The sequence below is a fragment of the Scyliorhinus torazame genome, chromosome 1 (genome assembly GCF_047496885.1).
Source record: "Scyliorhinus torazame isolate Kashiwa2021f chromosome 1, sScyTor2.1, whole genome shotgun sequence".
In the NCBI taxonomy this organism is placed as follows: domain Eukaryota; kingdom Metazoa; phylum Chordata; class Chondrichthyes; order Carcharhiniformes; family Scyliorhinidae; genus Scyliorhinus; species Scyliorhinus torazame.
In genome coordinates this window covers 379,119,406-379,134,198 of record NC_092707.1, presented here as the reverse complement: position 1 = coordinate 379,134,198, position 14,793 = coordinate 379,119,406, and the positions used below count along the sequence as shown (strand labels likewise).

General features: G+C 53.2%; 1 protein-coding gene across 1 annotated transcript in view; it reads right to left on the bottom strand.

The window, feature by feature from the left end:
* The window catches only part of edaradd (EDAR-associated death domain), a 146,641-nt gene that overhangs the window by 67,625 nt on the left and 64,223 nt on the right, over positions 1-14,793 (bottom strand). Inside the window, exon 3 of the mRNA XM_072512122.1 lies at positions 9,865-9,913. Within this exon, the coding sequence (XP_072368223.1) occupies positions 9,865-9,913 (49 nt within the window). The remainder of the gene's footprint in view (positions 1-9,864; positions 9,914-14,793) is intronic.

Here is a 14,793-nt window from a genome sequence, read left to right as displayed (position 1 = left end):
AGAACATAGAAAATACAGCACAGAACAGGCCCTTCGGCCCACGATGTTGTGCCGAACCTTTGTCCTAGATTAATCATAGATTATCATTGAATTTACAGTGCAGAAGGAGGCCATTCGGCCCTTTGATTCTGCACCGGCTCTTGGAAAGAGCACCCTACCCAAACTCAACACCTCCACTCAACACCAAGGGCAATTTTGGACACTAAGGGCAATTCATTATGGCCAATCCACCTAACCTGTACATCTTTGGACTGTGGGAGGAAACCGGAGCACCCGAAGGAAACCCACGCAGACACGGGGAGGACGTGCAGACTCCGCACAGACAGTGACCCAAGCCGGAATCGAGCCTGGGACCCTGGAGCTGTGAAGCAATTGTGCTATCCACAATGCTACCATGCTGCCCTTCAGAACAAATAAATCTACACTATATAATTTTACCGTAATCCATGTACCTATCCAATAGTTGCTTGAAGGTCCCTAATGTTTCCGACTCAACTACTCCCACAGGCAGTGCATTCAATAAACCTTTCTAAGGTTTTGCCCACAACAGAAGTAAGGCTCACTGGTCTATAGTTACCGGGGTTATCTCTACTCCCCTTCTTGAACAAGGGGACAACATTTGCTATCATCCAGTCTTCTGGCACTATTCCTGTAGACAAAGATGACTTAATGATCAAGGCCAAAGGTTCAGCAATCTCCTCCCTAACTTCCCAGAGAATCCTAGGATAAATCCCATCAGGCCCAGGTGACATAACTATTTTCACACTTTCCAGAAATGCTAACACCTCCTCATGAACCTCAAGCCCTTCTAGTAGCCTAGTAGTCTAGTAGCCTGAATCTCAGTATTCTCCTCGACAACATTGTCTTTTTCCTGTGTGAATACTGACAAAAAATATTCATTTAGCACCTCTCCTATCTCCTCGGACTCCAAGCACAACTTCCCACTACTGTCCTTGACTGGCCCTACTCTTACCCTAGTCATTCTTTTATTCCTGACATATCTATAGAAAGCTTTAGGGTTATCCTTGATCCTCCCTTTAATGCCATGATCCCTTTAAGACCGGGTTTGGGAACATATATAAGGTAATGTTCAGTGGGCAGCGTGCAGTGAGCACACTTCTCGGTAGCTGTCTGGTTCTCTGCTAATTAAAGCCTTTGTATTACCAATCATCTCTCTCGAGTTGTAATTGAGGGTATCTCAATTTAATTAGCAGACTACTTCAAGATGAACAGCGGTCTAAAGCCGGAGAAGCTCAATTTGGACGCTCGGTCGCCGGAGGCCACTGAAATTTTTAAATACTGGCTCCGGTGCTTTGAGGCCTACCTGAACTCCTCAGACACTACAGTCGACGGACCTCGCAAGCTGAGCTTACTACATGCCCGGGTGGGCCTCAGACTCTCCTCCGTGATTGAAAAGGCTATTACGTACAAAACGACGGTTGAAATCCTGCGGAAGCGCTTCATTAAGCCAATAAACGAGGTATACGCCCGGCATTTGCTCTCGACCTGCCGGCAGCGCTCCGGGGAAACGTTGGACGAGTACGTGGAGAGACTCACAGCGCTCGCTAGGAACTGCGACCACAAGGAGGTGACGGCAGAACTCCAAATGAACTTGCATATTCGAGATGCTTTCGTGTCCGGTATACGATCCACATACATCAGGCAGCGGCTCCTCGAAGACGGAGCAAAGGACCTCCAAGGCACGGTAACGCTCGCCTCTTCTCTGGAAGTGGCCCACCATAATCTCCGCACGTACTCCGCGGACCTTGCGAACCCCTCTCGATCCCCTCCAGACTCGGCCACGCTACAGGCCTGCGCCGCGCGGCGACCCGCTCACACCGAGGGTACACCATGCTATTTCTGTGGGCAAGGCCAGCATCCACGCCAGCGTTGCCCAGCCCGCTCCGCTATCTGCAACGACTGCGGAAAGAAGGGACATTTCGCAAAGGTCTGCCTAGCTGGGTCCAAAGTCCAGTAACCAAAGTCTCATCGGGCCCAAAAATCGAACACCCGGGCCCACAGGCCCTGCAACTCGGCTGCGTGCCGGCCGGCCATGCTCCCTTCTGACGCGTCATAGGCCTCGTGCGAGTCATGGGGGCGGCCATCTTGGCAGCGGCCATCTTCAAAATCCTACACATACGACCGACGGCGGCGGCCATTTTGTGACTCCCGGTGGCCATTTTGTGAGTCCGATTCAACTGAGGACTCTGACTACCCGGATGTGGTAGTATGCATTAGGGGTCATGTGGGACTGTGAAGCCGTGATGCTATTGGCTGACAGATCCCGGGTCCTGGTTGGCTGTTGATCCCTAGCTCCGCCCTGAAGGCGGAGTATAAGAACCTGGGCTTCTCCCCGCAGCTCCAGTCTGTTGCTGAACTGCTGGGAACAAGTCACGCTTAATAAAGCCTCATCGACTTCATCTCTATTCGTCTCTCTCGTAAGTCATTGTGCGCTACAATTTATTAAGCGTGCTGAAAGGACTATGGAGCTCAGGATCGCCCCGGAATGCCTGCGGATCAGCCCCCACGCAGTGAACGCGGCAGCAGTTTTTAAACACTGGCAGACTTGTTCCGAAGGCTACCTCCGAACGGCCCCCGGCCGGATCACAGAAGACCAGAAACTACAGGTCCTGCACTCAAGGGTAAGCCCGGAAATTTACCCTCTCATAGAAGACGCAGAGGATTTCTCGACGGCGCTCGCAGCACTAAAGAGCATCTACGTTCGTCCAGTGAACCAGGTCTACGCACGCTACCAACTCGCAACGAGAAGGCAAAGCCCCGGAGAATCGCTAGAAGAGTTCTACGCCGCGCTGCTAATTTTGGGACGGGGCTGCGGCTGCCCGCCGGTAAACGCGACGGAACACACGGACATGTTAATTCGCGATGCGTTTGTGGCAGGTATGAACTCTCCCCAAATCCGCCAAAGACTTTTAGAAAAAGAGTCGCTAGGACTCTCAGAGGCACGGGTCATTGCAGCTTCCCTAGATGTGGCCTCGCAAAACACCCGCACCTACGGCCCCGACCGCGCGGCAGCCCCTTGGGCTCCGTGGACCCCCGTCGCGACAAACCCCCTCCCCCCCCTCCCTCACAGGCTTACGCGGCTAAGACGCCAGACCATCCCGGGGGGGCCCGCTGCTATTTCTGCGGGCAGGCGAAACACCCCCGGCAGCGCTGCCCGGCCCGCGCGGCAACTTGCAAGAGCTGCGGGAAAAAGGGCCATTTCGCGGCTGTGTGCCGGTCCCGGGGGGTCGCCACTGTCCCCGGAGAAGAAAGAGTCCAGCGCATCCCAAACGCTCCCCAACCCCCCCAGCGCCCCATGTGCGACCCACGGGCGCCGCCATTTTGGGTCCCGGCCACCACGAGGGGAGGATGGGCGCCGCCATCTTGTGACCCCCCAGCCATGTGCGATGCATGGGGGTGGCCATTTTGTCCACCCCCGACCATGTGCGATCCGTGGGGGCGGCCATTTTGTCCACCCCCGGACGCGTGCGATTCATGGATGCCGCCATCTTGGATTACAACAATGGACCCCAGCATCGACGGCTCCACGGGGTCCGAAGAAGACGCTGAGACACTACGACCACATCTGGCCTCGGTGACGCTGGATCAAGCACGGCCCTGGGCGCTCCAAACGACGACAACAACGGTGCTGATCAACGGACACGAGACACCTTGCCTGATCGAGTCCGGGAGCACCGAAAGCTTCATCCACCCCGACACGGTAAGACGCTGTTTTTTGACCATCCGTCCCAGTACGCAAAAGATTTCCCTAGCTGCAGGATCCCACTCCGTAGAGATCAAAGGGTTCTGCATAGTGACTCTAACGGTGCAAGGGAGGGAGTTTAAAAACTACAGGCTCTACGTCCTTCCCCAACTCTGCGCGCCCACATTACTGGGATTAGATTTCCAGTGCAACCTGCAGAGCCTAACGTTTCAATTCGGCGGCCCAATACCCCCACTCACTATCTGCGGCCTCGCAACCCTCAAAGTTGAACCGCCATCCTTGTTTGCAAACCTCACCCCGGATTGCAAACCCGTCGCCACTAGGAGCAGACGGTACAGCGCCCAGGACCGGACATTTATCCGGTCCGAAGTCCAGCGGTTGCTGAAGGAAGGCATAATCCAGGCCAGCAATAGTCCCTGGAGAGCACAGGTGGTAGTAGTAAAGACCGGGGAGAAGCAAAGGATGGTCATAGACTATAGCCAGACCATCAACAGGTACACACAGCTAGATGCGTACCCTCTCCCCCGCATATCTGACATGGTAAATCGGATTGCCCAGTATAAGGTCTTCTCCACCGTGGACCTCAAGTCCGCCTATCACCAGCTCCCCATCCGCCCAAGTGACCGCAAGTACACAGCCTTCGAGGCAGATGGGCGACTATACCACTTCCTAAGGGTCCCATTTGGCGTCACAAACGGGGTCTCGGTCTTCCAACGGGAGATGGACCGAATGGTTGATCAACACGGGTTACAGGCCACGTTCCCATATCTCGACAACGTAACCATCTGCGGCCACGATCAGCAGGGCCACGACGCCAACCTCCAAAAATTCCTCCAGACCGCAAACGCCTTGAACCTCACATACAACGAGGACAAGTGCGTGTTTAGCACAAACCAGCTGGCCATCCTGGGATACGTAGTGCGCAATGGGATAATAGGCCCCGACCCCGAACGCATGCGCCCCCTTATGGAATTTCCCCTTCCCCACTGCTCCAAAGCCCTGAAACGATGCCTGGGTTTTTTTTCATATTACGCCCAGTGGGTCCCACAGTATGCAGACAAGGCCCGCCCACTAATACAGACTACTACCTTCCCCCTGTCGACAGAGGCTCGCCAGGCCTTCAGCCGCATCAAAGCGGATATCGCAAAGGCCACGATGCGCGCCATCGACGAGTCCCTCCCCTTCCAGGTCGAGAGCGACGCCTCCGATGTAGCTCTAGTGGCCACCCTTAACCAAGCGGGCAGACCCGTGGCCTTCTTCTCCCGAACCCTCCACGCCTCAGAAATCCGCCATTCCTCAGTGGAAAAGGAAGCCCAAGCCATAGTGGAAGCTGTGCGACATTGGAGGCATTACCTGGCTGGCAGGAGATTCACTCTCCTCACTGACCAACGGTCGGTAGCTTTCATGTTCGATAATGCACAGCGGGGCAAAATTAAAAACGACAAGATCTTAAGGTGGAGGATCGAGCTCTCCACCTTCAACTACGAGATCTTGTACCGTCCCGGAGAGCTGAACGAGCCGTCCGATGCCCTGTCCCGCGGCACATGTGCCAACGCACAAATAGACCGTCTCCAAACCCTCCACGAGGACCTCTGCCACCCGGGGGTCACTCGGTTCTACCATTTTATAAAGTCCCGCAACCTCCCCTACTCCATGGAGGAGGTCCGTACTGTCACCAGGAACTGCCACATCTGCGCTGAGTGCAAACCGCATTTTTTCAGGCCAGATAGAGCGCACCTGATCAAGGCTTCCCGCCCCTTTGAACGCCTCAGTCTAGACTTCAAAGGGCCCCTCCCCTCCACCGACCGAAACACATACTTCCTGAACGTGGTGGACGAGTACTTCCGTTTCCCTTTCGCCATCCCCTGCCCCGACATGACAGCGGCCACAGTTATTAAAGCCCTGAGCACTATATTCACACTGTTCGGTTGCCCCGCATATATCCATAGCGACAGGGGGTCCTCCTTCATGAGTGACGAGCTGCGCCAGTTCCTGCTCAGCAAGGGCATAGCCTCGAGCAGGACGACCAGCTACAACCCCCGGGGGAACGGGCAAGTAGAGAGGGAGAACAGCACGGTCTGGAAGACCGTCCTACTGGCCCTACGGTCCAGAGATCTCCCAGTTTCACAGTGGCAGGAGGTCCTCCCGGACGCTCTCCACTCCATCCGGTCGCTGCTGTGTACCACCACTAACCAAACGCCTCATGAGCGCCTCCTTGTCTTCCCCAGGAAGTCCTCCTCCGGAACGTCGCTGCCGACCTGGCTGGCGGCCCCAGGACCCATCTTGCTCCGGAAACACGTGTGGGCGCACAAGTCGGACCCGTTGGTCGAGAGGGTTCATCTCCTCCACGCGAACCCGCAGTACGCCTACGTGGCGTACCCCGACGGCCGACAGGACAAGGTCTCCCTGCGAGACCTGGCGCCCGCCGGCAACACGCACACCCCCCCGACACCGATCACCCCCTCCCTGCCACCGGTGCACCCCGCGACCGCCTCTTCCCGGGAGGATCGGTCCTCCTCCCATGTCCGACCAGGAGTGAAACTGAAGCAGACACCGAAAAGCTCCCGGAGACGACAACGCGGGAACAAGCACCTGCACCACCACCGGGGCTGAGGCGATCAACAAGGAAGACCAGACCGCCCGCTCGACTCGTGGCATCGGTGTAACACAAGAATGTTGTGGACTTTAACGAGAATGTTTTTTTTTCCTCTTACGAATTTGTAAATAGTTCACAAACCCGGTACATAGCCCAATGTAGGGCAAAGTGTAGAGCATTGAAAAGACATGCCAAAAATTTTCTCCTCCCAGTACCAGCCTTGTAAACCTCTACCACCATGCGAAGCACCACCCCGCCGGGTTCATTTTTAACAAGGGGTGAATGTGGTAGTATGCATTAGGGGTCATGTGGGACTGTGAAGCCGTGATGCTATTGGCTGACAGATCCCGGGTCCTGGTTGGCTGTTGATCCCTAGCTCCGCCCTGAAGGCGGAGTATAAGAACCTGGGCTTCTCCCCGCAGCTCCAGAACTGCTGGGAACAAGTCACGCTTAATAAAGCCTCATCGACTTCATCTCTATTCGTCTCTCTCGTCAGTCATCGTGCGCTACACCGCAACTGGGAGCGATCACTCTCGATCAATCACGGCCAAAGCACCTGCGGAACTCCATGATGCAGGTCCAAATCAATGGGCGCGACACCCCCTGCCTTTTTGACTCCAGGAGCACGGAGAGCTTTATTCACCCAGAAACGGTAAGACGCTGCTCCTTGTGCACCTATCCCGCCTCCCAAACTATCGCCCTCGTATCTGGGTCCCACTCTGTCCAAATCACGGGGTATTGTGTCGCGAACCTCGCAATCCAGGGCGCTGAATACGCCCGTTTTAAACTTTATATCTCCCTCACCTCTGCGCCCCCCTGCTGCTCGGTCTGGACTTTCAGTGTAGCCACCGAAGCCTGACACTGAAGTTCGGCAGACCACTGCCCCCACTCACGGTATGTAGCCTGGCGACACTTAACCCCCCTCTTCGCGAACCTCACTCCCGACTGTAAGCCCGTCGCCACCAGGAGTCGGCGGTACAGTGACAAGATATGACTTTCATCAAGTCAGAGGTTCAGCGGCTACTGAAAGAAGGGGACATAGGGGCTAGCAACAGCCCCTGGAGAGCAAAAGTATTGGTAGTCCGGTCTGGGGAAAAGCAACGAATGGTGGTGGACTATAATCAGACCATAAACCATTTTATGCAACTCGATACGTACCCTCTTCCCCGCATAGCAGAATTGGTGAACCAGATCGCCCAGTACCGGGTATTCTCCACGGTTGATCTAAAATTTGCCTATCATCAGCTCCCTATCCGCCCAGAGGACCGCCCTTACACGAGAAAGTTCCTCCAGACTGCCCGGGCCCTCAATCTGACATACAACAAAGAGAAATGCGTTTTCCACACAACCCGACTAGCCATCCTCGGCTACGTCGTGGAAAACGGGGACCTAGGCCCAGACCCCGACCGCAGCGCCCCCTAAAGGAACTTTCCCTCCCCCGTAGCCTCAAGGCACTCAAACGGTGCTTGGGGCTCTTTTCCTATTACGCCCAGTGGGTCCCCGGGTATGCGGACAAAGCCCGACCACTCATTAAGACCACGGTTTTCCGCCTGACGGCTAAGGCCCAGTCGGCCTTCAGTTGTATCAAGGCTGATATCATCAAGGCCGCCATGCACGCGGTGGACGAAACCACCCCCTTCCAGGTAGAAAGCGGTGCATCAGACGTCGCCCTGGCTGCTACCCTCAACCAGGCGGGCAGGCCAGTAGCTTTTTTCTCCTGAACCCTCACCGCCTCGGAAATTCGGCACTCTGCAGTCGAGAAGGAGGCACAAGTCATTGTGGAGGCCGTGCGGCACTGGAGGTACTACCTAGCCGGTAGGAGGTTCGCCCTCGTCACCGACCAACAGTAGGTAGCCTTCATGTTCGATAACGCACAACGGGGCGAAATAAAAAACGATAAAATTTTGAGGTGGAGGATCGAACTGTCCACCTATACGTACGATATTACATATCATCCGGGGAAGCTCAATGACTCCCCAGATGCCCTGTCCCGCGGCACGTGCGCCAACGCGCAGAAAGACCGTCTGCGGGCCATCCACGATGACCTCTGACACCCGGGGGTCACCCGGCTTGCTCACTTCATCAAGTCCCGAAACCTACCTTACTCCACCGAGGAGGTCAAGGCCATGACCAAGGCTTGCCAGATCTGTGCGGAGTGCAAACCGCACTTCTACCGACCAGACAAGGCTCGTCTGGTGAAAGCCTCTGGGCCCTTTGAGCGACTAAGCGTGGACTCCAAAGGGCCCCTCCCGTCCACCAGCCGCAACATTTATTTCCTCACTGTCATCGACGAATTCTCCCGCTTCCCATTCGCTGTCCCTGCCCCGATATGACCTCGGCCACCGTAATCAAGGCACTGCACAGCATCTTCACCCTGTTCGGTTTCCCCGCCTATATCCACAGCGACCGGGGTACATCGTTCATGAGCGATGAGCTGCGTCGGTATCTGCTCAACAAGGGCATCGCCTCGAGCAGAACGACCAGCTATAACCCGGGGGAAACGAGCAGGTGGAGAGGGAGAACACGACAGTTTGGAAGGTTGTCCTTCTAGCCCTACGGTCAAGAAGTCTCCCAACCACCCGCTGGCAGGAGGTCCTACCCGATGCCCTACATTCCATTAGGTCGCTCCTCTCACGGCCACGAACGAGACACCCCACAATCGTTTGTTTGTCTTCCCCAGGAAGTCCACCTCTGGGGTCTCGCTTCCACGTTAGCTGACGACTCCGGGACCAGTTCTACTCCGGAGACATGTGAGGAGCCAGAAGACAGACCCTCTAGTCGAGAGGGTCCAACTGCTGCATGCGAACCCTCAATACGCCTACGTCGAGCACCTCGACGGAAGGCAAACACAGTTTCCCTGCGAGACCTGGCACCCGCTGGCTCCCCTTTTACCGACGCTCCCCTCCCCGCACCGGCTGCCGACCCCGACAGCGCCCCCCCCCCCCCCCCCCGCCGGCACCAATCACCCTAGTTACCCCGGATACCCCCCCTGCTCCAACACGGGCAAAGGCTCAGACCACCGTGCTCCCGGATATACGCCCACCAAGGACGACCGTGTCCGCCGCACCACCGCCGGAGCTGAGAAGGTCAACACGGAAAATCAGACCACCCAAAAGACTGAACATGTAACTATGCGTTTTTTTTTAAAACAGGGGGTGAATGTGATGAATGATAACTGTACCTTTAATGACATGATCCCTTTAAGACCGGGTTTGGAACCCTGGGGGACTCCGCCTCCGGCTCCGACCCCCCAGGGAAACATATATAAGGTAATGTTCAGTGGGCAGCGTACAGTGAGCACAATTCTCGGTAGCTGTCTGGTTCTCTGCTAATTAAAGCCTTTGTATTACCAATCATCTCTCTTGAGTTGTAATTGAGGGTATCTCACAAAGTAACAGTATTGTATATATTGGCCATCATGCAAAAAAAGGCAGCTTTCATTTCAAGTAAAAGCACAACACATGATGCATTACGCCTGTCTCAACGATAGGTTGGGTGAAAATTCTGAAGCTGTATACTGTATTCACGAGTCAAAAGTTGATACCTTTAGTAGAAATACTGTGATGTGTAGCTTGGATAGGATATTTTTCAATCTGTGGAAGCAGAAAGATAAAAGCATTAAGACACAAATTTACAATTTATTGTTAATATGAGGGAAGTTTTTTTTACATGAGGGAAGTTTTTTTAACAAAAAAATAATCAGATCTTATCTGTCCTAGTCCACCCACGTCGATACTACCACCAAGAAAGCATAACAGCGCCTGTACTTCCTCAGGAAACCAGGGAAATTCCACTCTTACCACCTTTTACAGATGCACCATAGAAAGCATCCTATCTGGCTGCATCACAGCCTGGTATGGCAACTGCACGGCCTAAGACCGCAAGAAACTTCAGAGAGTCGTGAACACAGCCGAGTCCATCACACAAACCTGCCTCACATCCATTGACTCTATCTACACCTCCTGCTGCCTTGGGAAAGTGGGCAGCAGAATCAAAGATCCCTCCTCCTTCCAATTTCTTCCATCGGACAGGAGATACAAAAGTCTGAGAACACGCACAAACAGATTCAAAAACAGCTTCTTCCCCGCTGTTACCAGACTCTTAAACGACCCTTTTATGGACTGACCTGATTAATACTACACTCCTGTATGCTTCACCCGATGCCGGTGTCTATGTATTTACATTGTATACCTTGTGTTGCCCTATTATGTATTTTCTTTTTCTTTTCTTTTCTTTTCATGTACTAAATTATCTATTTGAGCTGCTTGCAGAAAAATACTTTTCACTGTACCTCAGTACACATGACAAAAAACAAATCCACCTTTACAACAGAAGCAAATAGAATTATAGGCAGAGTTTAAGAGTCCACATCCAGAGGGCTTACAACTGTGGGGTGGGGTTTGTAAAATTACCTAGGTGACCTACCCGCCACTCTCCTGCCCACTCTCAACCAGTCTACAATTTTACGCAAGGCATGCAAAAAGTAGGGTAGCTTGCCTCCTATTTATGAGTTAGTTAATGCTCATTTAAAGACTGCTTCCCACTCAGTCCCAATTTTGAGGCAGGGGGAGGAGTTCAGGAGGTAGGGAGAAGCCCAGCAGATTAGCCTGCTTGTGCCTTGGATGGGAAGGGAGCACCTCCCTGAAAGGCCCCTCCATATGGGCAGCACGGTAGCACAGTAGTTAGCACAGTTGTTTCACAGGTCCAGGGTCCCAGGTTCGATTCACGGCTTGGGTCACTGGCTGTGCGGAGTCTGCACATTCTCCTCTCCGGGTTTCCTCCGGGTGCTCTGGTTTCCTCCCACAGTAACCCCCCCCCCAACCTTGGGGGTGCTCTCTTTCTCCTTGGCCTCTCCATCAACGCTTCCACCCCATGGGCCTCATATCCCTTCCCTGCCATGAGATCCCCACCTCTGCACTTATCTGGTCCTGGAATCTGGGAATTAGAATATGTGAACTGCTTATAGTCCCAGTCCTGGTCACTGCTGCCATAGGTGCTGCTGGACTACAGAACCGCTGGCCAATCAGATAGACTGGCAATTGTTTGAAAAGGACTTCCACCAGAGTAAAGGTTGGAAGTCTCAAGTCCAGCCAATTAAAGTTCCCCAGAGCATTAAATGGCTCATATCTGCCGACCTATGGCTGTAGGTCGGCAGATACAAGTTCCCCATCGACTCTTCGGGTGTAGGGGCAAGAAAGCCTGCCATCAGAAATGCTGTGACCTATGTAACAATGGTTACAGGTTCCACCATCAAATGTTTAGCTGTAGTATTGTCATCACACTGGATAAACCAGAAGGCAAACTTTCCTACACCGAGGACAATGTTGGCAGTGGATAGGAAACAACTGTGAATTTTATCACCTCCTTCCCAGCAGTGATGTGATAATTCCTTAATCTGTTAATGTTTTTTATTTTGAGAGACAATATTATTTTAAAGGGACTGTATTTTGACTTTCAAAAGTATCACTTGCATTGTCCATATTATGAAAACTAGAAGCTTCTGTGCAACATGAGCTTGGCACAGTGGTCCAAGCATAAATCTTCAATTTAGCCTTTGAGGAAGCCGATCAAAGATTATATATAGCCAGTTGGAAACGGATTAAAATTGGGAAATAAGAATACTGATCTTATTTTTTTTGTGTAGTAATGAAGAATTTGCATGTATATAGGACCGGTTCATATTCTCAAGTTGTACCAAGTATTCCATAACCAATAAACCAATAGATTACTATTGAAGTGGTTACTGCTGTTTTGTAGAAAATCTGGCAGTCAAATTCCCCAACAATATTGCACCTACTCAATTTCAATCCCGCTATTCACGCCTCAATTCCTGGATTAATCTGTGTTGTTGTAAAACTGAAATTTGCTGTATATGTTTCCATAGGGAATGGAGGGGAAAGTCATGAATAGCTTTGTCACATGGTTAGCTGGCACGGTGGCGCAGTGGTTAGCAGTGCTGCTCACATCGCTGAGGACCCGGATTCGATCCCGGCCTCAGGTCACTGTCCGTGTGGACTCTGCACATTCTCCCCGTGTATGTGTGGGTCTCATCCCCATAACGCAAAGATGTGCAGGGTACGTGGATTGGCCATATTAAATTGCCCCTTAATTGGACAAAAGAATTGGGTACTCTAAATTTATTTTTAAAAAGCTTAGTCCCATTGTTATTATCGCACAACTGAAAGTCAGCAATGTGACGAAGCTTTTTAAAAATAAATTTAGAGTACCCAATTAAGGGACAAGATTGGTCCAGTTATATCTGCATGAGGGGAAAAAGAAGAAAGTAAGAGGAATTCCAACTTTGTAAATGGAGAAAAAGATAGGAGGCGGGATTCTCCGATCCCCCGCCGGGTCGGAGAATCGCCAGGGGCTGGCATGAATCCCGCCCCCGCCGGTTGCCGAATTCTCCGGCACCGGATATTCGGCGGGGGTGGGAATCACGTCACGCCGGTTGGCGGGGCCCCCCCGGCGATTCACCGGCCCGCGATGGGCCGAAGTCCCGCTGCTGGAATGCCTGTCCCGCCGGCGAGAATCAAACCACCTACCTTACCGGCGGGACAAGGTGGCGCGGGCGGGCTCCGGGGTCCTGGGGGGGGCGCGGGGCGATCTGGCCCCGGGGAGTGCCCCCACGGTTGCCTGGCCCGTGATCGGGGCCCACCGATCCACGGGCGGGCCTGTGCCGTGGGGGCACTCTTTTCCTTCCGCCTTCGCCATGGTCTCCACTATGGTGGAGGCGGAAGAGACCCCCTCCACTGAGCATGCGCGGGGATGCCGTGAGCGGCCGCTGACGCTCCCGCGCATGCGCCGCACGGCGAAGTCATTTCCGCGCCAGCTGGCGGGCACCAAAGGCCTTTCCCGCCAGCTGGCAGGGTGGAAATCAGTCCGGCGCGGGCCTGGCCCCTCAAGGTGAGGACTCGGCCCCTCAAGATGCGGAGAATTCCGCACCTTTGGGGCTGCGCGATGCCGGACTGATTCGTGCCGTTTTTGGCTCCGGTCGGCGGACATTCCGCCGATTGCGGAGAATCCCGCCCAGGAAGTCTAACAGTGGTTTATTACCACATCAAGCATTCAAGATATGTTTTGGTAAATGTTGCACCACTGATTTGAGTTAATGAGAATCTTCACTGTTACAAAAAGTTTGAAGAGTTATTAATATTATTGTTTCACTCTTGTAAAAGCATACCTGAAGTACGTTATCCCCGCCACAATAATGTAGATGCAAATTTTATGTGTTAAAGTGGCTGTTGGCTGCAAAATTAAAGAACCTGAGGATTCAATGTCAAGGCAAGCAAATTAAATAAGCAAATACACCATTGACTTCCGATGACGGCAGCCGCACACTGGAGGGCTCCCTCTCGGGAATAGAAATTACGGAGTTTTAACGCTCGGTCCCAGGGGCAACGGGGGCTGAAAAGGCTGTAAGAAGGCACAGGGAGGAAAATTGTCCAAGTTTGGGAGAAAAATGGCCGTGAAAAAGGGGGTTAACGAAAGTCCGCCGGTGAATGGAAACGTCAGGCAGGAACTGTAAGGAAAGCTGAGGCTGGGGCACCAGGGGAGGCCGCATCGCTCACAGCAGAAGAAATGACCAAGGTGATGGCTGTGGAACTTGAAAAACAGTTCACAAAACACATGAAAGCGATGAAGAAGGAAATGGGGGCGGTATTGAAAGTGCTGGTGGAGGAGGCGATTGCCCTGGTGAGGACGGCAGTATCAAGCGCAGCGGCGGAGGTGTGGGAGCAAGGTGAGATACTGAGGGAAGTGGAAGAGGCATTATCGCAGCACAGTGATCAACTCACCTCGATGGGGAAGGAGTTGCGGAGGGTGATAGAGACCAACAAGGGTCTGCGAGCCAAAATGGAAGACCTGGAAAACAGATCCAGGCGACAGAATCTGAGGATTGTGGGTCTGCCCAGAGGGGTGGAAGGCCCGAGGCCGACGGAGTATTTTGCCACGATGTTGGCGAAGCTATTGGGGGAGGGGGAACAATCCCTCCCGATATGAACTGGATCAGGCTCATCGGTCGTGGAGGCCTGTACCAAAGGCGAGTGAGCCGCAAAGAGTAGTAACTGTGTGTTTCCATAGGTATAGCGTGAAGGAGAAAGTCCTGTGCTGGACAAAACAGAAGCGGGTGGTGTAGTGAGCTGGAGCTGGTATATGCATATACCAGGACTTTACGGTGGAGCTGGCGAGGAGGCGGGCTGCCTTCAGCTGGGTGAAGAAGGCACTGTACATCAGCAAGGTGCAGTGCGGCATAGTATATCAAGGACTTTTATTTTGGGACGGCGGAAGGAGTGAAGGAGTTTGCAAAGGCAGAAGGACTGTGGGAGAATTGAGAAATGGTCATGTACCGATGTAGCCTCAGGTAACTTTATTTTTTCACTGCGTGTTGGTGTATGTATTAAACGAGTCGACGCTGTATATATTTGGACAAGGGAAGAGATGGGACTTTCATTTGCAATGATGGTTCTTTGGG